At 42.8% G+C, this 27,112-nt stretch overlaps 2 protein-coding genes across 2 annotated transcripts; both read right to left on the bottom strand.

Annotated features, from left to right (window-relative positions):
- Positions 1-1,151: 1,151 nt before the first annotated feature.
- On the bottom strand, positions 1,152-4,631 carry LOC147604497 (protein NEN4-like). The gene is made up of 6 exons (XM_086794809.1): positions 3,928-4,631; positions 2,582-2,739; positions 2,410-2,456; positions 2,258-2,321; positions 1,657-1,788; positions 1,152-1,421 (listed from the first exon to the last, which is right to left on the bottom strand). The coding sequence occupies exons 1-6, from the start codon at positions 4,307-4,309 to the stop codon at positions 1,245-1,247; spliced, it is 960 nt and encodes a 319-aa protein (XP_086650935.1). The 5' UTR covers positions 4,310-4,631; the 3' UTR covers positions 1,152-1,244.
- Positions 4,632-15,767: 11,136 nt separating this feature from the next.
- On the bottom strand, positions 15,768-26,771 carry LOC147604498 (uncharacterized). Its single transcript, XM_086794737.1, has 3 exons — positions 26,610-26,771; positions 26,110-26,514; positions 15,768-15,947 (listed from the first exon to the last, which is right to left on the bottom strand). The coding sequence occupies exons 1-3, from the start codon at positions 26,769-26,771 to the stop codon at positions 15,768-15,770; spliced, it is 747 nt and encodes a 248-aa protein (XP_086650863.1).
- Positions 26,772-27,112: the final 341 nt, after the last annotated feature.

Consider the following 27,112-nt stretch of genomic DNA (forward strand, 5'->3'; position numbering starts at 1 on the left):
GATTTGGGTGCTTCTAACCACATGACCAACCATGGTGAGTGGTTTAAAGAATTTAGAAATTTAGAAAAAGAAGATTATCAGAAATATTGATGATACACCATACCATATTAGTCCCTTTGTCTATGCAGGATGGCAATATAAAGTATCTTGCTAATGTTCTTCATGTGTCCTTCATGTGTCAAACATAACTAAAAACCTAGTTTGCGGACAAAGGAAGACCAAAACATCGGTTGAACCATCATGTAGTCTAAAGACCATTATTGGAGCCAATATGCTAAGAAATTTTGTTTACAAACTTAATTCACAGAAATCAAACACTTTTTATAAAAAAATTTAAGAATTTGTAAGGATTAATGCAATGTAGACCTACACATTTATGCTGATTTGTGAGATTGCCGAAAATACTACGTCTTGAAGAAAGATAAATTCTTTTTTTCAAGGAAATCTTTTTTTGGCAGACCTTCTCAAGTGCACTATCTACTCAACTCGCAATACTGTTTGTGTTAGCCTTTCATGACTTCATATGCTAATGTACCTTAGTGACCATTGCAAGATGTTATTATAGGTAAAATCTTAGACTTGATGCCTTTTTATACACAAGTCTCCTAAATCTCACTTAAGAAAATATTGTAGACAAAGATATATATAGAAGCAAGTATACATACATGAAGCTAAAAAGCACATGAAATGCACATAATTTGTATGTGTGTGTGGGCCATATGTACTCTACTCAAATGTGTGTGTGTGTGTGTGTGTGTGTGTGTGTGTGTGAGAGAGAGAGAGAGAGAGAGAGAGAGAGAGAGAGAGAGAGAGAGAGAGAGAGAAATTTTATTTGTTCAAAAATGAATCGACCACTCTCATGGTACAATAACAAGTAGAAAATATTGTAGACAAAGATATATATATATAGAAGCAAGTATACATACATGAAGCTAAAAAGCACATGAAATGCACATAATTTGTATGTGTGTCTGTGCCATATGTACGCACATCTACTCAAATGTGTGTGTGTGTGTGTGTGTGTGTGTGTGTGTGTGAGAGAGAGAGAGAGAGAGAGAGAGAGAGAGAGAGAGAGAGAGAGAGAAATTTTATTTGTCTAAAAATGAATCGACCACTCTCATGGTACAATAACAAGATTAGACACATGACAACTTGTCCCAATCCTTTGAAAGGATATGGCGCATGGTACAGAAGGTAGTCATGAACAATTTTCACCACAAAAAGGAATCAATAGTGCTGAGGCCTTAATGCACAAGGCTAGATAATGCAAAGGGTCGTGGCCTTCCCCTTAGATATGGAGGTAGTTGAGGTTGTCTCCTCATGGCAGCAGAGGAGCCAGTGGTGGTGGGTGTCATGGTGGGTCTCACCAAAGAAGTTCTTTTCATCTCTGTGCCTATCCGGAACTTTGGTTTTTGCAAAACCTAGTGAACAAGAGAATGAAATGGCGACCATATCATTTGAGAAAAAATCCAAAATTATACTCTAGAAATTATGTAAGAACAATGGTAAAAGTAGAAAAACTTCTATATACACGACATTCAAGGCCTTTACACATAAACCCCCACACATTGGCTAGGAGGAGGAATGTATGGGTTGTGTCACCCCACCCCTACCATTATGTTTGATTAAGCTTCTTAGTATGAATAATGCACCAACCTTGTCCCATCTAGCTCCATATTTTGCCATAGGTGGGCTTCGCACAATAGCACCACCCCCTTTTAGGAATCTTGATGCACTCCTTGTGGGTGGTTGTTTTGGCATTGCTAGAACAAGGGGAAACTTTGATTCCTGTGCATTATTAGCATATTAAGAAACACTTTTGCTACAAAAATGTAAGAAGTAAAAGAACATCGAGAAGTATGCTATGAATATCGAGAAGTATGCTATGAATATAAGAATTGATTGAGATTTATGGCCATTCAGCATACTTATTCTTGCATTTGTTATGAAAATGTCATGTTTGTTTGTGAAATTCTAGTGTGATGATGCACGAGTCATGCATAACCAATTGTATAAATAATTATGCATGAGCATAACCAGCTGTAAAAATAATTAAAGTTTTAAAGCATGTATAGAGTATTAATATCTTGAAGAAAAAAAACAACCTACAAACTAAAACAAATTTTCAATATAAGGGTGAGATACGTTTACACTTGTATTATGTTTAGAAAGGTGTATTTCAAGGATGATTTTTACACTATTATATGATTTAGTAGGATGTATACTTGATTTCCCTTATGATATAAAAAAAACTCACCAAGAATAATATGGTTGCACAATGCTTGAGCACTTCCACATTCAATCTCACATCTGCAAGGCTTCTGTTGAGGTTGCAAGAAAGGTATTTTGATTTAGAAAAATTCCAAGCAAAGCACAAGTGGATATGTATCTCCTCATTTTTTTTTATACCTGTGTTTTTGCTTCCCAAGGCCGCAATATCTAGCGAGAGAGGCCATCTGCAAAGGCGAACCTTAGGCACTCAATTATTTTAAACCTTTTAATCTCAGGCACTCAATTATTTTAAACCTTTATTTAGACCTTTGATTCATGCACGTTAATTATTGGGGGTTAGTTAGTTAACCTTGAGGTTTCCTGCTCTGAATCCAAAAGTGTCTCTCAGCAATGGCAATGTGTCGATCACACCCACGGGCTCCGGGGGTGGCCGCCTTGCCGCAGCGAATGCATCGCGTATGCACACCATATCAAACTTGATTATATTGTGGCCCGCCCATATTCGACCTGTTTTTTTTTCCCCATAAATCTACATTACCTTTCACACCTTAATAATATTAATTACATCCTATCACCCTAAATATATATTTGCCTGGATTTTGGAATTTTCACATAAAATTCCATGTCATGCTTATTAAAAAAACACATCCAAATCTCTTCTATCATGGAACCTTTCCATAGCTTGCAACATTTAGTCATTACAATAATGAAGACTAAGGATTAGTGGTCGTAGCAGCAATGAAGACTAAGGATTAGAAGTGGTATGGAGGAAGTCCTCATAAATCATCATTCTAGACACACCCTTGTGGTCTCCACTCTTAATGATGGAAAAGGTGTCATTTCTATTAGTGATGGGGTCCTAGATCTACAGGGTCGAAATAACCTCTTTCTTATGTTTTCTCAAGAATGCACATCTATGGAGGGAATCCTAAGTAGACCATCTCTCTCTCTCTCTCACCATGTGCAATACCGAACTCGCTAAATGGGCAATCCTTCATGATGGAAAAGCCCTTACCCATGAGTTATGCCAACCAAAGCCAATCAACCCCTCAACCTTCAACTTTTGATGTAACTCCTAGGTGTAGGATCTCACTGATTGACTAATAGAGTGTTATCTTCTCTCTTTTTTGAAAAATACTATTGCTTTTCTCTTTTCTCTCTTTTAAGTACTATTGGTTTGGCTCAAGACCATTCATGATTGTGCATGGATCTATAGGCCATTCAAGCCCTCTCCCTCCCCTTTCACAAGACCATTCATGATTGTGCATCGTCCATTCAAGCCTCTCTCTCTCTCTCTCTCTCTCTCTCTTCACAATATCCTCCTAATTTCATAGTAGAAGCCTTTTAATACATTGTGTGACTCCACACGCTTCAACAATACAGTACAAGCTTACAAGCCCTCAATAATATGTCAAATTATCTGCTCTGTATTAAACATAACTTACTCCTCTTTGCATGTGGCTAAACGAGAGGGAGAAAGAGGGCCAGAGAGAAAGGGAGAATTTTGGACTTTGAAATTTGAAAAGGAAGAATAATTTTTCACGCTTGGGTCATTGCTTAGGTTCACACCTAGCCTAGCCAAAGCAAAGGGTATACAACACTAATTTATAATCATTGCTTATAATATGTCAAACTATACAACAATCATATGTTATAAATTATTATGGAAAGGAATTATTGGGAATTATGGGTTACCATGGAGCATGTCGAAGATCCGATCCGCAATGTCGTCGAAGGAGGGCAACTCGAGGATGCAGTGATGGGCGAGGTTGAACTTGGAGCTCATGGAGAAGACGCCCGGCTGACGGACAAGTGTGGAATAGACCTGCAGCTCGCGGAGGCCTTGGGCGGCCAGCACCACCGCCCCAAACTCCAGCAGCTTCGGCTTGTCCCCGCCTCCCGACGCCATCGTCGTCTCCAAATCGAAGAACACGATCTGCGAGCTCCTCCTCGTGCTGGAATCATTGCTGCTCGTCGATGCCTCCATTTCATGGCCATTCCCTCCAACTCTCTGCATCAAATTATGATGATTATAATGGCCCCATGCAGCACCACCCCCACTTCCAACAGCCACCATTGCGCCTGCTATCTGCTAGCCTCCTTCGGATGATTCTTCTGAGGCCCCTATCCTGCAGGTTTTGTGCTTAATTGTTGCACTAATTGATGATGCTTATGGGGCCTTACTGATTAGAGCCTAGTTAATCCTCTTGATATTGCAAGATGATGATGATTATGAGGCCTCCCGGGTATCTTAACAGTGTTGCAGTGTAATGATTAGAAGGCCTACTGTAGGAAGCGTAAGAAGCAAGAGATGGAGATGATGATGAGGCCTCAATGCTGCAAAGGTAATGAATGATAGGCGCTGATGGTTATGGTTAATAGAGCACCTCCCTAAGTAGTTTGGCATCATGGTGATGGTGGTGTGTAGATTCATCATCCCTTCCCTTCAACAATGGATCTTTTAAAAACTCATAAATGAATACTTGACAAAAGATCCATAAAGAGTGTTTGTTGCTTGCATCATTCTTGTAGATCAGAATATGCCCTATAGTTTGCTTTATGCAGGGGTAATTAAGGGGGATTAGAGCTTCATAATGCAAGCAAGAAACACTCATCATTCTTGTAAGGTAAGATACCATATAGTTTGCTTATGTAGGGGTAATTAAGGTGGATTAAAACTTGATCATGCAAGCAAGAAACAAACAGTAGGGGTAATTAAGGGGGATTAAAACTCGATGCAAATCAAGGAAACAAACATAAGCAAACTATATGGTATCTTATCTACAAGAATGATGAGTGTTATCAAGTTCTAATCCCCCTTAATTACCCCTGCGCAAGCAAACTATATGGTATCTGATCTACAAGATTGAGCATCGTTTCAAACGCAAGGCATTCCAGGTTAGAATATGAGAGACAAGACAGGGAGATTTCATTCCTCCCTACTCATCAAAGAACAACCTTGCTTAGACTGTTAAGTTATGCGTGCCCTCAAATCCCTTTCCCATGTTTGCTTTGAGCGTCACAAGGCATTACGTCAATGAATTATTAATGAATCTAGCCTTTTATGGAACAGTGTAAGGTTCTTAACTTCTCTTCTACTAGCTACTTGTGGGCTGTGGCAAAAGATTTATTTGATAAAAATGGACAACTTAACCTTTCTTGCAGTTTACTTCCTATCGTAGACAAAAGGATTGGTTTGAATGTACACAAAATTTCTAAATCCAGCTTCAACTTCTTATTATACCAAAGATGGGCCAAAGAATTTTGAACAAAAATCTATGACACAATATCTATACTTGCCAAGGAAAACTACAACATTGGAGCCAAAACTCTATGATTTGGACACAACCCAAAACCAAAACCATAATTTGGAGTCTCTTCATTTCATACTTGTAAATTTTGGCATTTGGGTTTAGGGGTTCAGCTAAGCAATGTGGGTTTGTGACCACAAAGGTGGAGGTCCCTTGTAGGCCTCTCATGGCATTCGGGCTCTTTGCGGCTATACTTGTAATTGTACCACCTTCAAGTGGGAGACCAAGCCACCTTTTGGTCAGTACTCAAGTGAAGTTGCTACTACTGTAGAAGGATCTACTCAATGGAAAAAGGAAATATTAAGCGATTATTTTGATTACAAAGGATTCTCCAAGACAGTGTTGAGATAGTGAGAAGTTACTAGCAAATGAAGAATATTTTTCATGTTGGCTAAGTCAATAATATGTTAAATTTAGTGGTCAGTAAGATGTGTGTGTTGACTTATTTTTAATGTTACATGTTTGTGGTTATAAACCTTGTATGAAATGCTACATATTCTCATATGTGTGCCCTATTTCACTCAAATTACTATGTGTGTATTAATTTATGCCTCCTATGGGGTCATTAACTAATATACATAAGGTAGAACCTTAGAAAGTAAAAAGGTTTAACTTCTATGGGGCTCCCTTTTTTTTCCTTTGCCCTTTGGAGTTGTCTAAAGGCTTTTCACAACAAGGATGGACACACATTATAACTTAAATTGTGTGTCCCCTATGGTCCCAATGGTTAGAGTAATTTACCTAGTTGACGGAGGTCGTGAGATCGAACCGTATTGGGCCGATGAAAGCATTTTCCTCATAAATTTACCATGATCAGGAGCACGCACTAGGTGGCCTCAAACAAAGTGAGGGTGTAGACTATGGGTCTCTACACACTTGGAAAGGGTGAGAAGCTCTACAAAAGGGGGAGGTCTTAAACAAAGTGAGGGTGTAGAGTATGGGTCTTTACACACTTGGAAAGGGGGGAGAAGCTCTGGGAGGTCTTACCCGCCCGTTCGCGCATCTAGGGGGTCTTTACACACCTGGGAAAGGGGAAAAGGGGGGTCAATCTCCCCGCCCACACTAGAAAAGGGGCAACAATCCCTTCACTCGCCAATGTGAAAATAACCATCATGTGCACACAACCATAAAGTATGAGCACCCATATGCACACACATGGGCATACAAACACAACATGCCCACAAAGATCCACACATGAATGCATGAATGCATGCACGCATGCCATGTAGGGGACAATCGGCTGAACTCTGAATGTTGTATGTATTTACAGAACCAGTGTTTTCAGACAGATGCCCTGCCCATGGGATGGTGGGCGGAGGTCCTCTGTCAGCCCCTCATAGGCTGTGAGACCTCCCCTTTTCATAGCTATTATAGCACAAGACTGGAGAGGCTGGTTGGAGACAATCAGTAGCAAATGTCTTTACACATTTTTCGGGAGATTTCTGTACATGAATATAATTTATTTTCCATAAAAGAGCATTTTTTTAACACATTTTTTCGGGACGTAAATATATTTTCCATAAACGAGTGTTTTAATTTGATTATAAGAGAAAATTTGTGGGAAAAAAAAAGATAGTTTTTTTTTTTTTTGGCTAAGAGACGACCGGTAATAAAGAATCAACGACCATAAGGGACGCAAGGAAAAGAGATATCAGACCATAAGGAATGCAAGCAAAAGAGATACTAGACCATAAGGGATGCCACACATAGAACTATACCATGTGACAGCTAGGAGTCCTCTATGCAAACTAGGTGCAATGCTCAAAGTGTAGAAGATAGTGCCGATTGTGTATATTGACCCATTTTATACTGACCCCCCATCACCTTTGGAAGCTTATGCACATTTATTGTAGGGGAGGCATGCAAATGCATACCCCATGAGAGCCCCAATGCCAAATCCAAATAAATGTATCCATCTTAAGGCCCCTATGGCAAACACGGTAATAAATGGCTTCTCTGGTCATTTTTCAAAAAAAAAAGCCCGATTTAAATAGCAACAAAGCTCTTTTTTTGTTTTCAAGATAGATTTTCTTTAAATAGCAATAAAGCTCTTTTTTTAAGTGTGTGGGTTCTTTTAAAATAGGTGTCTTAGATTTTTTTTTAAGAATGATGGCTCTTTTCCCAAGGACCTCGATTAGCATTCAATCTTACCTATTTCCAATTGGAAATGGCTCTTTTTTTGGGACAACTAAGCTATTTTTTCAAGGAAAAACACTTATCTCTTAGTTTCAAATAGGTGAACGTATTTAAACCCTCCCAAATTTTGCTTTATATTTTTTTGCATATTCTAGATTCCTAACAAGGGCACCATCGGCAACACCAACTCCATCAATAATATCGACACCACATCGGTAATAAAAAAACAACTCCTTTGACATCATCGGCAATCTTAGAGTAACAACATCATCTCATGCATAGCAATTTATTTTTAGCTTTTTCTGTATCTATGACATAATCTAGTTAAGGTTTTAGGGCATCGAGAGTCCTTGAGAGCTAAGGTACCCACCATGCAATATGAGCCTCTGCTACTTATCGAGACCACTCATCCCTCTTTCTCTTAAGTAGTCACAACATAGTGAGAGGATTGGCTCGTGCAAGGATTGCCACTCCAAGCTTGCTCCATCAAGGCTAAAGACGAGGCTATGGACCAGTAAGTCAATCGCATTAAGCAATATAATTACAAAGGTGATTCAGAGCATGAGCTTACAAGGTGGATCTGCTTAAGTAATTGCTTGCCATACATGCAATGGATCTACAAAAAGCAAAGAGAGCAAGAAGAAGTTCACCTCAAGGAGTGTGCACAAAGGGACGAAATAGACCAACAAAAGAGCTCAAGGCATGAGACAAGGAGATAGCAAAGCTGAGGGAGAAAATAACCACCACCACAATGAGCAAAGACAACCAACTAGGAAAAAAGAGCTAGAGGAATGACTAGAGCAATACAGACAAGCTATAGAAATTGATTACTATCCCTACACTCAACAAGCTATAGGAAAAAAGAGCTAGAGGAATGACTAGAGAAAATACTGACTTAAGCTATAGAAATTGATGAGTATCCCTACATTCCACAAGTTCCCTCGTAAACCTTACACTCTTCCTTATTCATCAACACTAATCCTCTCTTTTCTAGAACATAATCTGAACTGCACACGTCTATTAAAAACTGAACACTTACAATGTCTAATTAACCACACCACAAACTACTCACAACCTCTTGTGGCCAGGGATTTTTTCCATGGGGATTCTACTATAAGAAATCTTATAGACATTTTCAAGCTATCCTCCCATTCTATTATCTCCAACTTCCAAGCTTGTTGCTTTGTAGCCTCCATGATTCTACCATCCCAAATGATAAGGAAGAGGAAATGCTTAAACTAGATTTCTTGAAAGATCTAACACCTCCACCTAGGGGAACCCTCCTCGAGTGGTTCTGACAAGAGGGGTGGAGAAGAGCTAGGGATATGCACCAAAACTTCTTAGACCATAATAGCACCACTTATTATTAAAGGGGTACCTTGCTACTCTATCAAATAATACATCGATAACTCTAAGCCAAGGGAGAGAAAAAAATAATCCTATTTGATTTCATGTTGCCTGCCTCGATATGAGACAAAAAAGACCAATTTTGATGTTATGGCTCAATACGTTTGAAAGTGTTAAGACTTAAGATTTTGATGATAAAGATAAAGAAGGGAGTAGTAAACCAAGAGAAGCCTCAGCATTAGTACAAGATCATGATCGCATAGAGTTTCCCTCACACAATGACGAAACTCAACTCCCACCACAATCATATGTACCAACTCCACAAGCAGAAGCTTCACTTCAAGCACATAGTAATTCACTACTTCTACTATTATTTACTACTAACTTTCTAAAATCCTTGGAGTGCTTTGATACTTCACTTCAAGCACATAGTAGTTCACAAGAACCCTCACAAGAACCTTCTACTTTTACTATTATTTTTCAACCTACTAACTCTTTAAAATACTTCAAGCACATAGTAGTTCACAAGAACCTTCTACTTTTACTATTATTTTTCAACCTACTAACTCTTTAAAATCCTTGGAGTGCTTTGATGCTCATCAAGATTAGGTTTTGATAGGCATGTAGAGGGATGACAAGTACAACAACCATAAGGGACGTAAATAGAAGAGATACTAGACCATAAGGGACACCGCACACAAAACTAGACCATGTGACAGCTAGGAATCCTCTATTCAAACTATGTGCAATGATCAGAGTGTAGAAGATAGTGTCGATTATGTATATGACCCGCCATTACCTCTAAATGCTTATGCACATTTACTATAGGAGAGGCATGCAGAGACCCCATGAAAGCCCCAATGCCAAATCCAAGTAAATTAATCCATCTTGAGGCCCCCCATAGATTTGTGGCAAAAGTAGTAATAAAGAATCAATGACCATAAGGGACGCAAGTAAAAGAGATACTAGACCATAAGGGATGCCTCACACAATAGTGTCGATTGTGTATACAGACCCATTATCCCCATTACCTTATGCGCATTTACTCTAGGAGAGGCATGCAAATACATACCCCATGAGAGCCCCAATGCCAAATCCAAATAAATTTATCCATCTTGAGCACATAGATCTAGGGAAAAAATGATGATAAAGAATCAACCACACCACTTACAAAACGTCACTCTTTTTGGCATGCTTAGTCAAAGTCTCAGTGTGCCACTAGGAAAAAATTCGTCCAAACTATGGGATTTGGTTTGTGATGAAACATTTACATGCATTTGAAATTTAAAAAGATTCTGGCAAACAAAATTACTCCAAAGGATAGTGCATCCAACTACCAAGGATCTTTCTACCAGAGAAATATTAGATCCGGTCCTTCAGCTAGCATACATGAAAGTGTGTTTGCTAGAAGGGTTTGAATTCAAGCAAAACCAGTAGTGAACAATCCATGAAATGACCAATGAGAGTGAGTGAAGGAGAGGGTTGCAACCTCCCCCAATATATCCCGATGGTCTTTTGAATATTGCCAAAGGGGATATATCCAAATTACAATTGGATATAAACCAAGAGACTCACTCATCCAAGGATCATGCAATGAGCAATATTCAAAGGTTTTCAATAGGAAGAAGAGTTGTGCACTCCCTTACAGACATTTGTACACAGAGGGAAACCTTTACTCATCCTCATGGGGCTCAATGAGAAATATCCACTTGACTCCAAAAATACTTCAAACAATGCGCGCACATCAAATTTTGAAGAGAAAACATAAACTTAAACACCACAAGAGGAGAGAGATATTGCAAAGACTCAATGAGATAATATTTCAAACAATGGACACATCAAATTTTGAAGAGAGAAACAAAGTGCCATTCTTGAAACTTAATCTCCTGATACTGTATCATTACAAAATTAGGGTGAATGACACCGATAGCTCTACAAGAGGACATTGTGCCCTCGTTGGGTCAGTATTTAGTGATCTAAAAAATTCCACTACTTGCAAAATTGATTTTCGCTCATCGCGATTAGGCAGTCACATCCAATTTTTGACTCTATAAATAATAGTATCCATGGTAACTTTGTCATAGGAACTATTGTCCATCCACAACTCTTGTACTTTCTGCCAAAAGTCATATAAAGTTTGTAATAAATACCCTAAAGCAAAAACATCAGATGCAGGAGTGTCTGCATCTGCCAAAAACGGATCATAAAGTTCCGGGGCTATCCACGGCCGTTTATTTCGCTCTCTGTCTGCGTAAGAGACCGCCTGTGCCACCTTCTCAGGGTTCTTGTCTGCTTCAAATACAAAATTGAGAGACACCCGTTTTTTGGGCGCTCTCAACAGTAACCCCCAATCGATAATACCTACGCGTGGCTTCAACTCTTTTGTAAAATCCAACACTACATTGAATGGATGTAGGTCGGTATGTACAATTCCTGCCAGATGTGCTGCCGCTAGGCCTTCCACCAGGGCATGCATAATATGTGGCATGGTTGTTAAAGGAATATTATCGGGTGGGGGTTGTCTCCATCCTCGATCCAAACAGAAAATTGCTTTGGTGAACTCACTGAATCTGAAGGGGACCTTCAGAAGAGTATCACCAACAAGCGAGCCGCCATTATAGTATGGAAAAATAGTGATCCAAGGAGATTCTTTTGTGAAGGCAATACACCTGACAATTGATGGGTGTAGAACCTGCATGCCCTGCTCTGCCTGGAAGCTCTCGAACTTGGCGCTGCCTTCTCCTTTGTAGTGCTTTCCGCAAAAAGTAATGTGCTCCGGCAAAAATGATATACCTTTAACTGTATACTCTTTTACTATGCCAAAAACACTAGAGCCTATTGTTCGCCCTTCGAACAGAGCCTCGTGTGGGATGCCAATGAGGTGTGTGCACATAGAATTGTAGATTGTACGATTAATGGCACCTGTCCCACTCGCATCTGCCTGGCTGGACATTGCAGCGACGTCCTGGGCAATGCGCACTCTTTTGGGGAGTGACTCTGCATCCAGCGCCTTCATGCGCTTGCTCTTGGCTCTTTGCTTGCTCCATACAACGTCCCATAACTGTAGACGATGCATATTAGCTTCAGGCGGGGCAGCATCTCTAAGATCATTGCATGCTACACGCATGCTCCCCAAAATGGTTCGTGTTATATGTTGATGGTTGAAATCTGCTATCTTTTGTCTATCAAGCAACTCAGCGTTGCCTCCGCTTTGAAGTCGATGCTGTGCATTTTTCCATATCTCGCATGAGTATCTCAGACTCATTGATCTTTTTGACGACGTCATCAGCACATTGTGACACTGTGATGACTGCTTCAATGCAAATTGCTCGTAGAACGATTTTACGCTCTTCAGGGGAAAGCATGTTGGTCATCTTCGTAAATCTAGCAAATATCACTAAACACAAAAAAATAGAATATTAAACAACATTACTGAAATCAACATCAAGCAAACGTGAGAGAACAGCAACAAGTGTATCATTACTTATCAATGTTCAAACAAAAACGGAATATCAAATAATTTTACTGAAATCAACATCATCCAATACATCATCAAACGTGAGAGAACAGCAACAAGTGTATCATTACTTATCAATGATTAAACAAAAACGAAATATCAAACAATATTACTGAACTCAACATCATGCAATACATTATCGAACGCGAGACAACCGCAACAAGTGCATTATTACTTATCAAGTGTATACATGTTGCACTCCTCATCTACACACCTATTGTGATAGAGAGAGAAAGAGAGAGAGTTGTGAAGGGTATTATGAGAGAGAGAGAGAGAGGGGGGGAGGAAGAGAGAGAGGTGTGACAAATAGAGAGAGAGGGGACATTAGATGACATTTTTAATAGTTTTGTGAGTTCCTAAAGAGAGGAAAATAATGTTTTGTATTCCTAAAGCACTCCTCATCTACACACCTATCGTGATCAGCAACAAGTGTATCATTACTTATCAATGATTAAACAAAAACGAAATATCAAACAATATTACTGAACTCAACATCATGCAATACATTATCGAACGTGAGACCGCAACAAGTGCATTATTACTTATACATGTTGCACTCCTCATCTACACACCTATTGTGACAGAGAGAGAAAGAGAGAGAGTTGTGAAGGTAATTATGAGAGAGAGAGAGAGAGAGAGGGGGAGGAAGAGAGAGAGGTGTGACAAATAGAGAGAGAGGGGACATTAGATGACATTTTTAATAGTTTTGTGAGTTCCTAAAGAGAGGAAAATAATGTTTTGTATTCCTACACACCTATCGTGAGACAGAGAGAGAGTTGTGAAGTGTATCATGAGAGAGAGAGAGAGAGAGAGAGAATTGTGAAGTGTATCATGAGAGAGAGAGAGAGAGAGAGGAGAGGAAGAGAGAGAGTTGTGACAGATAGAGAGAAGAAATATTAGATGACATTTTCAATATTTTTGTGAGTTCCTAAAGAGGAAAATAATGTACTGTTTTAATTTTTAAGTAAATAGAGGGAGAAAAAAGAAATTATTAGAAATTATGTATATTTTAAGAGAAAAAAAAAAGAAATCCTTATCTACACATCTATCGTGTTGTGAAGTGTATCATGAGAGAGAGAGAGAGAGAGAGAGAGAGAGAGAGAGAAAGAGTTGTGAAGTGTATCATGAGAGAGAGAGGGGGGGCAGGAAGAGAGAGACAGATATTCATTTTTTCGAGTTACGAATCACGATATTATGAAATAAAACGTTAAGACAATATGATATAAACTTAGATCCATGAAATACTCATGCCGCGTTAGCAACCAAGTATCGCATGGATCAAACACAATAAAAACAATACAAGTCAAATCAAACGAATTTACGACATTTTTTCGACCGCGTTACGATCATATGCCGTAATATGCAAGCAAATTTACGACATTTTTCTGACCGCATTAACGATCAAATGCCGCAATATGCAAAAAACAATATATGCACTAGCGGATGACACCAACTTGCCATGTTAACGACAAAATGCCGCCCGATTCCATGGGAATACGAATAGGATATGAACATACACTGGCCGCGTTACTGACCATATGCCCGCATTTGACAAAGGGAAGGGAAGGGAAGGTGACATCGCCATAACGATACTATGCTTGCCGCGTTACCGACTAGTACCGCTACGGCGTGCCATACTTACCATAGGACACAGACTAGCCGCATTACCGACTAAGTGCCCCAGGGTAAGCACCATTCCGAAGAATGGCCTTACACACACACCCCTCGTGTGGCAGACCACCCACATCCTGCCGCGCATTGCAACAATGGGCGGCTGCCCGCACGAACACACACCCACACACACACCCCTCGTGTGGCGGACCACCCACATCTTGCCGCGCATTGCGACAATGGGGCTGCCCGCACGAACACACACCCACACACACACACACAAACACAAGTCTCATTACCTGTGTATACTATCAGCAATGAACTCCCAAAGGGCCCCCCAAGCCCATATATATAGAAAATTGTAGCCCGCCGGGCTAGATGACGAACCCGCCGGGACCCGCCGGGGTTTTCTTTTTCCCGACGGGACCGCCGGGTATTGCAAAACCCCGGCGGGATTTTATCTGGTTATCAGGGAGCTTCCCACCGGCTTTTTTGGGAACATGTTAACATGTTAACATGTTAATAACATGTTAACACATGTTATTAACAAAAAACAATTTGTGATCACGTGAATATAAAATCAGAGATCCCAGGCAATCGGCTTTCACGAGGTGAGTGACACACCTTGACCATGCATTTGTATGAGCTGTTTGGGCTCCCAAGTGTGGCTAGACAAAACCCCACGACAATGGGTTATTCCCTATGTTCTTTCTATGGTGCTAGGATTTCCCACACACACATACATGTACCTTCTCTCTGTCTCTCTCTCTCTCTCCCCCTCAACACACACTCTCTCTCTCTCTCAAATGTTGAAACTCACTCACTCTCTCTCTCTCTCTCTCTCTCTCTCTCTCTCTCTCTCTCACACACATCATATGCACTAATGCAAATGCACACTCTCCTTCCCCCACATACACTCTCTCACACATAGAAATTTATGTCTGTGTCTCTGTCAAACACTCACATCCCTCTTTCTCACACACACACACTCCCATACATAGAAACTCTCTCTCTCACTCTCTCTCTCTCTCTCTCTCTCTCTCTCTCTCACACACACACACTCTCATACACATGTAAATATATATTATATATAATATTATATTTTATTATATTTAGACATATATATGTATATATTTGTAAATATAAATAATTTTATATATACGCACTCTTATACATATAATTTTAATTAATTAAATTCTAATTTTAGATTAAATTTAAATAGATGGAGATGTGTGGTGGTGATGTGTGGTGGTGAGGTGTTCTCACTATTAAATAAGTGCATCTTACATATAATTTCTTTTGTCTTTTCTTCACAATGAGAGAGAACCTACACTCATGAAGCTCACTTTTTTTTAAAAAGCGCGAACAATATTAAAAAAAGAAAGTCAACACCACTGGTTACATCACTACTTTTTTTTAAAAAGCGCGAACAATATTAAAAAAAGACCACTGGTTACATCACTACTTTTTTTTAAAAAGCGCGAACAATATTAAAAAAAGACCACTGGTTACATCACTACTTTTTTAAGAAGCATAACTTGAACTTTAACCTACTAAAACATTTCTCACATCCGTAAGGCCAAGGATGTATTTCTGTAATTCTAAGCTGCCACTTAGCTGTCTTCTTCCAGGCACTCTTTATGGATTTTCTTATTTTTTTCTTGGAAGTCGTCCTTGGCTATATCTATTTGAAGCATCTCCTCCATAGAATTCTTTGTATGTTGTGTTGTGTAGGGTTTCATGTGATGACTTTGTGTAGAACTTTCATTTGCAAACGTAAACCATCTCTCAAACTAGGCAACACATGGGTATTAACATAATTAAACACGTAGTTATTTCTGCTTATCCACACGGCCCATAAATATTCAGCTCTAATAATATTCCATAGCTCTATAGAGCATTTGATTTGTTATCCAAGAAGAATTTCAAGCCAAGTCACTTCCCAATGTTAGGCTGGGGAGATACATTGATTCAAAATTTTAAATACATCAGCATTGTAGGCGCATCCTATAAACAAGTGAACAATAGTTTCCGACTCCTTTTTGCATCTAGGACATAAGCCAATATTGTGCACATGAGCATTTGTCCAGAGCGCTTTGTGCTTGATCAACCATAACAGGAAAGATTTTTCCGAGAGAATGGTGTGTCACGGATCTAAATTTCTAGGGAGATAGAAATCAAATAAATTACAAGAATTGATTTAAATTCAAACAATTCATCAAACATCACATGACCATGATCAAAATATTCAAAAACAAATAAAAATACTTAGCTCACAAAGATTTGGCTCCAAGATTGGGTGCAATCATCCCCCTCACGTGTGTATGGCCTATTTTCCCCCCACACATGAGTATTTACGAGATACTTTATTCCAATTTAGGCCATAGCCTCCAAAAATACAAAAGGGTGCTTTTCTTGCACGACACTCTCTTATCTTCAAAAATAGAGTGCCCTTAAAGCATATCACGCTTTACTAAATATTAAAGGTAAGTCTATGCTGGCTTTTACAAAATAAATCAAAATGTGCACAAGCTAGCACATGTATATACAAAGCTTGTTTACAAAATGGTGTGCCAAGGGGTGGTTGCAAGATGAGGTTATCTAGTTTCATGGCGTGGGCGCCCTTGGCTTTAGCTGAAAAACAGGCATTTTTTCAAGAAGAATAGCCAATCTCTCATAGTTAGCCAAGGAGTTTCACTTCAAGGTCTTCTAATGAAACATCATATGCAAAGTTGGGCACCTAAAACTATAATCTGATCGAATATCCAATAATTGCAAATCCCCTTTTCTTTGGGAACCAAGTTTGTATACAGGCCCTGTCCTAGGTTTAGACAGGTATAGTGAATGTGAGTAAATTGCCTATAACTTTTACATTATTACTCATACGATGTTCCCACTTTGCATTTCACAAATACAAATAACATAGAGCTTAACTTGATTTATCGAGTAATTTTTGATGTGTTTTACTATTTTCTATATTATTTAAAAGATATTAGAATTGTTAAAAAACATACTATTTTATCCTCCCACCACATCTACCATTTAAAATGCTCAAATTGTATGGATCTAGTGATGATTAGATTGGGAAAGATTAGTATAATGTGGGTATAAGATAAAATTACAAATCTAACGGTTTGATTTTTGTAGATTTACTTTGGAAAATTTATTATGACTGTCAGAGGCCCATTAAATCAATAGTAATTTAATTCTAGAAAATTAAATATTGAATCTTTCAATCTAAAAACTCATGGGATCAATACTCTTGTTGCCATGAATTCATCAAAAAAAATTTGGCTTGATTTGAGTATGGGAAGGTCCATTTTCAATCCTCCCAAGTGAAAATTCCCATATTGTGTCCACTCTCCCCTTTTCAAGTCTAAAACCAATCCTAGTTAGGTTTGGAAATCTAGGCTTGGTAAACTTCACAGCTTAGGTTTCATTCCATGTGTGAGGCTTGGGTAGGCCCAAACCTTATACATGCATGCCACTTTATGTCCACGTGAGCATCGAGAGGATCCACATAAGCAGCTTGCCACCTCAGCTTGCCACCTCCACCTTCCATGTCAACATGGTCAACCTAGTTGACTCCCCACCTCATCATCCTAGTCATCATTAATGCCACATCATCTTGCCACCTTTGCATGCCACCTCGCACATGGTGACATGGCATGCCACATCATGGAATTGCCACATCAACCATAATAGTGCCACATGTCAAGAGAATGCCACGTGTCATGCACGCTTGTGACACGTGGCATCTCCTTCCCACCTCCCCTCTTTTTTCAAAAACATATTTTTGGAAAAGTTAATTTAGTAATTTAGAGAAATAGAATATAGAAATTTAAATAATAAAATATATGTAACTTATTAAATAAAAGAATTTAAAATCACTAATTTAAAAGGATTATATTTTGGGATTAGATCAATAAAAATATTATTAAAGATCATATTATTAATTTTAAAAAAATAAATTTTTTATTTTTATATTTCTTGAAAATTTTTTATGTAGAATAAACCTTTGAATAAAATATGAAAAAAATACTTTATTTAAAAAAAGCAGTTATATAATTATAAAATAAAAGATTTCTTTAAAGATATATTTATATATATTTATATATCTGGTAATGATAAATATTTAGACTTGTTAATAAATATTATAAATAATATTAATTTTTAAGTGGATAATAGTTTATCTTTAAATATCTTTATGTTTATCTTAGTTATCCAATCAATCTTAGATAGGAAATCCAGTGAGATTTGAAGTGGATAACCTATTTTTCCTATATAATCACACGTCTCTAGTACTATCCCACACTTATCTGTAGTACTATCCCATCATTGAGCCCTTATAATATTTTCTCTCTTAGCTTCCTTGAGAATGGGTTCTCAAAGCCGTAGGAGTCGGAAACGTGATAGGACTAGACTCCCCCCCATCCACCAAGTTCAAGAGGAGGAGAGGAGAAGGGTAGCTCGTGAGAGAAAGAGAGAGTGGAGAGCACGTCAACGAGCAACACCTTCCGTTGGCGATGATCCAAGCCTTGCTCCTCCTCTTCCACTTCCTCTCCCTTCGCCCTCTTCCCCCCCACTACCCCTTAGTTTAGATAATCCACATGAACCCGCCCTTCTTGAGTCCTCTCTTCTACAAGAACCCACCCCCCCTCCTTTGGGCGCCCTTCGTGTGGATAGGAAAGAACTATCAAAGTCAGGGGCACATCGTCGTGCCCATGCAATCTTCCAATCCTATTTCAAAGACCTCACATCTTCATCACAGGCATGTGTGCTTGATGCTTTGATTGATCTGCCCAACATGGCCAACTGCAGGGCGCTTTCCGACATTGGAGGTCGAAGAGAGAGGAGAGCTGGCATGGCGGTGCTACAAAGTGTTCGTCATTCCTATATAGTTAACAAGAAGAGGAACTCTGCGGACGCTTTGGCTGCTCGACGGGCTATTGTGGCAGCCATAAGTAGCTCCCAAATGAAGGGTAAGGTTAGTGCCACATCTCGCATCCTTTCCATAGCACCACACGCACTTAGAGTTGGGTCTATTAGGCGACAAAGTTTAGATGCCAATGAGGTTGGTGCTATGTGGGCGAGTAGTGGTCGTGTAGCTAGGCATGATCGCCTACTAGATGAAACCACTAGAACCTTGATAGAAAGTTTTTGGGAGGAGAATTGTCGTGCATCGCCAGTTTTCAAGAAAGCTTTGCGTAAGAGAGTGACAAGAGGAGTGTTCATTGAGCACGGTGCTTGCTTTCTTGAAATGTCCCAAACTGAGTTGTATTCTCAGTTTGTAGCTTCGTATCCAGAGCTTAAAATTGGGCAAAGGTCATTTGAGGGGTGTAAGCCTTGGTTTGTGAGGTACTCACGTCAGCGTGACACATGTTGTTGTCGCTACCATGTTGAGTTCAATCTTTTTTATGATGTGTTCCGTTCTCTTAGTGGGCATAGAGAGTTGCCTCGTAGTCCACGTGATTTCATCCACTCTCTTTTGTGTGCACGCACGGAGGATGCCCAGTTCCATAGGATGCCTTGTGTGGAGAGCAATTGCACATCATGTGGTTCACTTGCACATCTACAGATGGTAGATCTTGATGCAAGTGACCAAGAGATAGTGGCATGGCAACGTTATGAGTATGTGACACACCAGCTCCAGAGTGGTGGACAGTCCAGGAAGTTGCAGCTCGTGGACAAACATACACCACGTTGTCACTTCACAGCCACATTTAGGGAGCAGATCTACCCCTACATACGGCACAGTCATTGTGCCAAGTGGCAGGATCGTCAGTTCCGAGCATGCCTAGCAGAGTTTCCTATTGGTGTGGTCGTCTCTGTGATTGATTTTGCAGAGAACTACACTTTCACACCTTTTCAGGAGATACAATCTGAGTATTACTTCTCAGAGCAGGTAATGGTTATATTTTGTACTATTTGTTTTATGTTTGAGCTTCATTACTTAATTGATTTTTTGTGTCCTAAACGTATGTATTGCTTCCCTCACCAGGTTGCTATTTTGGTCCACATTAGCTATCGACATGCAGAGGCTCATGTAGATGGGATAGCGAGTACCCCCGAGACCCGTGTCATTATTCGAGAGTATCATTTCTATATCAGTGATGATCGTTCACATGATGCACATTTTGTGCAACACTGCTTTCGTCTCCATGACGATTTTTTAGGAGATTGTGGGATCAGACATGTCCAGCGATGGGTTTGGTCGGATGGTTGTGGCGCACAGTTCAAGTCATCACGTCAATTCTATTGGCTCTACAGGTTGTACTTATGGCTTTCTTACATTTTCAATTAAACTAAATTCACTAGAACATCTTAAAGAAAACAATAACTAAGACTATCTTTTATGGATTTATAGGTGGCATGTGCAGTCTAGTATCCCAGTGATTTGGTCATTCTTTGAGACTGGTCACGGGAAGGGTGAGCATGATGGTGCAGGCGCGTGTGTGAAACGTGCCTTGAGGCGTCATCAGCTGCGACAGGATGCTCAGCGGTTCAGAGATGCGGGCCACGTAGTCGAGTGGTGCTCCCAACATTTGTGTGGGAGTGCAGCATCATCGTACCCCAGACGTGATGCTCGGATTGTCAGGAGATTTTTTTGGCATGTGGATGGTGGCACGATTGACCGCAGAGCCTCCCATGATTGTGACACAGTACCTGGCACCTTGGGCTTACATTCCATCAGGAGCACGTGCATGGCGGCCCCCACGATTTACACACGACGGTTTGCATGCTTCTGTGGAGCATGTATGGATGGCGATTGGTCACATTGTGCCTCGAGAGGATGGGCAGATGCATGGATACAGACATTCCTCTCCCCCGAGCATCCTTCACATCCAGTGGTGTCTGTTGAGCACACAGGTCCTGCGTTCATGGTCAGTTATGATGACCTGACAGATTTGCTACAGGAGGGTGATGTATTTGCTGTTATTGCCAGTGAGGGAAACAGCGAGGGAGTAGACTACTATCTGATGAGTTGCACTAGGCCAAAGTGCATGCTTGACCAGGATACAGTGGATGATCATGGGTTTTCTTATGACGCCCATAGCATGATTGTGGCAGGCCGGTTCTACCAGCAGATTCGACTTCATCGGGGGAGTCTTGAGTTCCAGCAGTGGAAGTGGGAGTTAGAGGCATTTCAGTTCTCTCATCTAGTGGTTGCTACCAGGCTCACTCTTGTTCGAGTACAGAGCCGAAAACACAGTTCTCACCCTCGTTTTCGGCTTCGAGTGGATGACCATGAGAGCATTCTAGAGCAGTTGAGAGCTAGAGAGGGTGCTGCTGACTAGATCTCTATCTTGATAGTGACTAAACTCAGACTAGCTGGGTTAGCTCACTTACATTGTACTTAGATTTTTGGGCAGTGACTAACCTCAGACTAGCTGGGGTAGCTCATTTTCATTATGATGTACTTATTTGATGTTTATATCATTATGAGTTTTCTCATTATTAAGTATCATTACATTTTAGTTGATGTTCTTGATTTTATTATATTTTTTAACACTTTGGCTATCATATTGTTTGTTGAAAATCTCCATGTGGGGGGGGCCCACCCCCACACGCTTGCAAAGTTTGGTCCCCATCGGAGCATGTTTGGATTGGCAATGGGCGCCCAGTGCGGGTTTTTCAAGTCTCTTGGTGCTTAAGAGGCCATGGAAAATCCGGGCCTTCCCCATACCATCGTACCCAAACATGCTCCGATGGGGACCAAACTTTGCAAGCGTGTGGGGGTGGGCCCCCCCCACATGCTTGCAAAGTTTGGTCCCCATCGGAGCATGTTTGGGTTGGCAATGGGCGCCCAGTGCGGGTTTTTCAAGTCTCTTGGTGCTTAAGAGGCCATGGAAAATCCGGGCCTTCCCCATACCATCGTACCCAAACATGCTCCGATGGGGACCAAACTTTGCAAGAATGTGGGGGGGGCCCACCCCCACACGCTTGCAAAGTTTGGTCCCCATCGGAGCATGTTTGGGTACGATGGTATGGGGAAGGCCCGGATTTTCCATGGCCTCTTAAGCACCAAGAGACTTGAAAAAACCGCACTGGGCGCCCATTGCCAACCCAAACATGCTCCGATGGGGACCAAACTTTGCAAGCATGTGGGGGGGGCCCACCCCCACACGCTTGCAAAGTTTGGTCCCCATCGGAGCATGTTTGGGTACGATGGTATGGGGAAGGCCCGGATTTTCCATGGCCTCTTAAGCACCAAGAGACTTGAAAAACCCGCACTGGGCGCCGATTGCCAACCCAAACATGCTCCGATGGGGACCAAACTTTGCAAGCGTGTGGGGGGGGCCCACCCCCACATGCTTGCAAAGTTTGGTCCCCATCGGAGCATGTTTGGGTACGATGGTATGGGGAAGGCCCGGATTTTCCATGGCCTCTTAAGCACCAAGAGACTTGAAAAAACCGCACTGGGCGCCGATTGCCAACCCAAACATGCTCCGATGGGGACCAAACTTTGCAAGCGTGTGGGGGGGGCCCACCCCCACACGCTTGCAAAGTTTGGTCCCCATCGGAGCATGTTTGGGTACGATGGTATGGGGAAGGCCCGGATTTTCCATGGCCTCTTAAGCACCAAGAGACTTGAAAAAACCGCACTGGGCGCCCATTGCCAACCCAAACATGCTCCGATGCGGACCAAACTTTGCAAGCATGTGGGGGGGGCCCACCCCCACACGCTTGCAAAGTTTGGTCCCCATCGGAGCATGTTTGGGTACAATGGTATGGGGAAGGCCCGGATTTTCCATGGCCTCTTAAGCACCAAGAGACTTGAAAAAACCGCACTGGGCGCCCATTGCCAACCCAAACATGCTCCGATGGGGACCAAACTTTGCAAGCATGTGGGGGGGGCCCACCCCCACACGCTTGCAAAGTTTGGTCCCCATCGGAGCATGTTTGGGTACGATGGTATGGGGAAGGCCCGGATTTTCCATGGCCTCTTAAGCACCAAGAGACTTGAAAAACCCGCACTGGGCGCCGATTGCCAACCCAAACATGCTCCGATGGGGACCAAACTTTGCAAGCGTGTGGGGGGGGCCCACCCCCACATGCTTGCAAAGTTTGGTCCCCATCGGAGCATGTTTGGGTACGATGGTATGGGGAAGGCCCGGATTTTCCATGGCCTCTTAAGCACCAAGAGACTTGAAAAAACCGCACTGGGCGCCGATTGCCAACCCAAACATGCTCCGATGGGGACCAAACTTTGCAAGCGTGTGGGGGGGGCCCACCCCCACACGCTTGCAAAGTTTGGTCCCCATCGGAGCATGTTTGGGTACGATGGTATGGGGAAGGCCCGGATTTTCCATGGCCTCTTAAGCACCAAGAGACTTGAAAAAACCGCACTGGGCGCCCATTGCCAACCCAAACATGCTCCGATGCGGACCAAACTTTGCAAGCATGTGGGGGGGGCCCACCCCCACACGCTTGCAAAGTTTGGTCCCCATCGGAGCATGTTTGGGTACGATGGTATGGGGAAGGCCCGGATTTTCCATGGCCTCTTAAGCACCAAGAGACTTGAAAAAACCGCACTGGGCGCCCATTGCCAACCCAAACATGCTCCGATGCGGACCAAACTTTGCAAGCATGTGGGGGGGGCCCACCCCCACACGCTTGCAAAGTTTGGTCCCCATCGGAGCATGTTTGGGTACGATGGTATGGGGAAGGCCCGGATTTTCCATGGCCTCTTAAGCACCAAGAGACTTGAAAAAACCGCACTGGGCGCCCATTGCCAACCCAAACATGCTCCGATGGGGACCAAACTTTGCAAGCATGTGGGGGGGGCCCACCCCCACACGCTTGCAAAGTTTGGTCCCCATCGGAGCATGTTTGGATACGATGGTATGGGGAAGGCCCGGATTTTCCATGGCCTCTTAAGCACCAAGAGACTTGAAAAACCCGCACTGGGCGCCGATTGCCAACCCAAACATGCTCCGATGGGGACCAAACTTTGCAAGCGTGTGGGGGGGGCCCACCCCCACATGCTTGCAAAGTTTGGTCCCCATCGGAGCATGTTTGGGTACGATGGTATGGGGAAGGCCCGGATTTTCCATGGCCTCTTAAGCACCAAGAGACTTGAAAAAACCGCACTGGGCGCCGATTGCCAACCCAAACATGCTCCGATGGGGACCAAACTTTGCAAGCGTGTGGGGGGGGCCCACCCCCACACGCTTGCAAAGTTTGGTCCCCATCGGAGCATGTTTGGGTACGATGGTATGGGGAAGGCCCGGATTTTCCATGGCCTCTTAAGCACCAAGAGACTTGAAAAAACCGCACTGGGCGCCCATTGCCAACCCAAACATGCTCCGATGCGGACCAAACTTTGCAAGCATGTGGGGGGGGCCCACCCCCACACGCTTGCAAAGTTTGGTCCCCATCGGAGCATGTTTGGGTACGATGGTATGGGGAAGGCCCGGATTTTCCATGGCCTCTTAAGCACCAAGAGACTTGAAAAAACCGCACTGGGCGCCCTTTGCCAACCCAAACATGCTCCGATGCGGACCAAACTTTGCAAGCATGTGGGGGGGGCCCACCCCCACACGCTTGCAAAGTTTGGTCCCCATCGGAGCATGTTTGGGTACGATGGTATGGGGAAGGCCCGGATTTTCCATGGCCTCTTAAGCACCAAGAGACTTGAAAAACCCGCACTGGGCGCCCATTGCCAATCCAAACATGCTCCGATGGGGACCAAACTTTGCAAGCATGTGGGGGGGGCCCACCCCCACATGCTTGCAAAGTTTGGTCCCCATCGGAGCATGTTTGGGTACGATGGTATGGGGAAGGCCCGGATTTTCCATGGCCTCTTAAGCACCAAGAGACTTGAAAAAACCGCACTGGGCGCCCATTGCCAACCCAAACATGCTCCGATGCGGACCAAACTTTGCAAGCATGTGGGGGGGGCCCACCCCCACACGCTTGCAAAGTTTGGTCCCCATCGGAGCATGTTTGGGTACGATGGTATGGGGAAGGCCCGGATTTTCCATGGCCTCTTAAGCACCAAGAGACTTGAAAAACCCGCACTGGGCGCCCATTGCCAATCCAAACATGCTCCGATGGGGACCAAACTTTGCAAGCATGTGGGGGGGGCCCACCCCCACATGCTTGCAAAGTTTGGTCCCCATCGGAGCATGTTTGGGTACGATGGCATGGAGATTTTCAACAAACAATATGATAGCAAAAGTGTTAAGAAATATAATAAAATCAAGAACATCAACTAAAATGTAATGATACTCAATAATGAGAAAACTCATAATGATATAAACATCAAATAAGTACATCAGAATGAAAATGAGCTACCCCAGCTAGCCTGAGGTTAGTCACTGCCCAAAAATCTAAGTACAATGTAAGTGAGCTAACCCAGCTAGTCTGAGTTTAGTCACTATCAACAGCAACCCAATCAAAATCGTCATCTCTAACTGCCGGTCGACGTGCGCGTCGAGGCTGCTGTGCACGTCGAGGCGGCTGTGCCGGCTGCGGGGGTCGTCGAATGTCTGCGGGGAGGTCTGCCTCAAAGGAAGGATCGTGAGCTGGTGCCGGTATACTCGGGAGCTCACGAGTCCCAAAAGCTGCTATGGCCCTCTCTCTCTCTCTGCGTCGTGCTAATGCAAGACGCCTCTGTCTGTACACCCAAAATCTATAATCTGCAATGGTGCGTGTCTGCCACTCTGCTCGTGTAAGCTCCTCTGCTGTAAGGACACGCTGCTCATGAGAAGCAGCACTGCTGCTAGCACCATCACCCGCTGTGCCACTAGGGCCAGCACCACCCACGCGCTCAAATGCTGTCACCTGGCTCTCATGTAGCACTCTCTGGTAAGCGTCGAACTCATGTGAGCTCCACTCTATCTCAGGAGGCACCTCATGCTCCTGGGCTCTATCGTCGAAGGCGTCGAGTCCCAAGTCCATAGCTGATGTAAAGTCGACAGGCCTCCCAGTCCTGGCATCTACTCGTACAAGGCCTGGGTGAAGATCATCGATGCCCAATACCCTGTACGTCGCTAAGTCGACGCGTGCACGGCAGGATGGGCATGCTGAGAACCGGACGAGCTCCTGGGTGATGCAAGACAAGTGGAAAATATGTCCACATCCTAGGGCATATCCTCCTGTACTGTCAATGTCCTCGATGCATAAACAGCAGCACGCATCCCGTAGGAAGGGAGGTGCATCCTGAGGGAGAGGTCGTCGAAAAACCTCTGTGATAGGCCGTGGATATAACGGTAGGTAAGGCACTGTCACATCGGATGATCTACGATACTCTCGAACATGCAGCATCAGCTGCTCTGCCCTGTGCTGGGCAATCTGCTCCATGATCTGATGATGCTGTGCCTCAGCTCTGGAGCTCTCTACCTCGGTCCGAGCCTACGCAAAAAAGTAAAGCATTAAAATATTTGGTTAGTCTCTCATTAGGTATTACTTAAAGAAATTTGTAACTTAAACGTGCAAGAGAAACCTACCTGCTGGATGTCGGACTCTCTCAGATGCTGTGCCTCTGCAGTAGCTGCCTCTGCCATCTGTAATGCAGCTCGGAGGCGGTCTATCTCCGCTCTCGCCTCTACCAACTCCTGAGTGAGCCTCTGAGTGGCAGGTGTGGGAACCTGCGTGACACAATCAACCATGCTGCTCATGTAAAAATATAGAAAAGTACATATAAACATGAAGATAAATGACCAAAAAAACTTAAGACGTAATCTATATGTAAATACCTCCACATCTGTCGTCGGTATAGCTCGTGAGAATAGGCGCACCACGTGCTGGATGCTCTCCGTGGTACTCCGTACGTCAATGCCGACCTGCGTGCCAAGAGCCTCTACTATCGACAATGGCACAAAGGAAGGATCTGTGGCGGCAGGTGCTACACGAAGTGCTGGTGGAGGCCGCCTACCCTGGTCCTGGAGACGGCCTCGGCCAGCACCACCACCCGGACGATGGCTGGTGTAATCGACCTCCTCCCCTAAGA

This window comes from Cibotium barometz, chromosome 61, assembly GCF_041138505.1.
Source record: "Cibotium barometz isolate CiBa-2024 chromosome 61, ASM4113850v1, whole genome shotgun sequence".
In the NCBI taxonomy this organism is placed as follows: domain Eukaryota; kingdom Viridiplantae; phylum Streptophyta; class Polypodiopsida; order Cyatheales; family Cibotiaceae; genus Cibotium; species Cibotium barometz.

Excerpts from the sequence above, each read along its gene's own strand:
- LOC147604497 (XM_086794809.1), bottom strand. The coding sequence starts at position 4,309 with ATGGTGGCTGTTGGAAGTGGGGGTGGTGCTGCATGGGGCCATTATAAT. Across the intron at positions 2,740-3,927 it reads GATCTTCGACATGCTCCATG|GTCGAATATGGGCGGGCCAC; the intron begins GTAACCCATAAT and ends AAAAAAAAACAG. Across the intron at positions 1,422-1,656 it reads ATGGAGCTAGATGGGACAAG|GTTTTGCAAAAACCAAAGTT; the intron begins GTTGGTGCATTA and ends CTTGTTCACTAG.
- LOC147604498 (XM_086794737.1), bottom strand. The coding sequence starts at position 26,771 with ATGGTTGATTGTGTCACGCAGGTTCCCACACCTGCCACTCAGAGGCTC. Across the intron at positions 26,515-26,609 it reads GAGAGTCCGACATCCAGCAG|GCTCGGACCGAGGTAGAGAG; the intron begins GTAGGTTTCTCT and ends TTTTTTGCGTAG. Across the intron at positions 15,948-26,109 it reads ATGATCTTCACCCAGGCCTT|TTTGAGAGATGGTTTACGTT; the intron begins GTACGAGTAGAT and ends TGTGTTGCCTAG.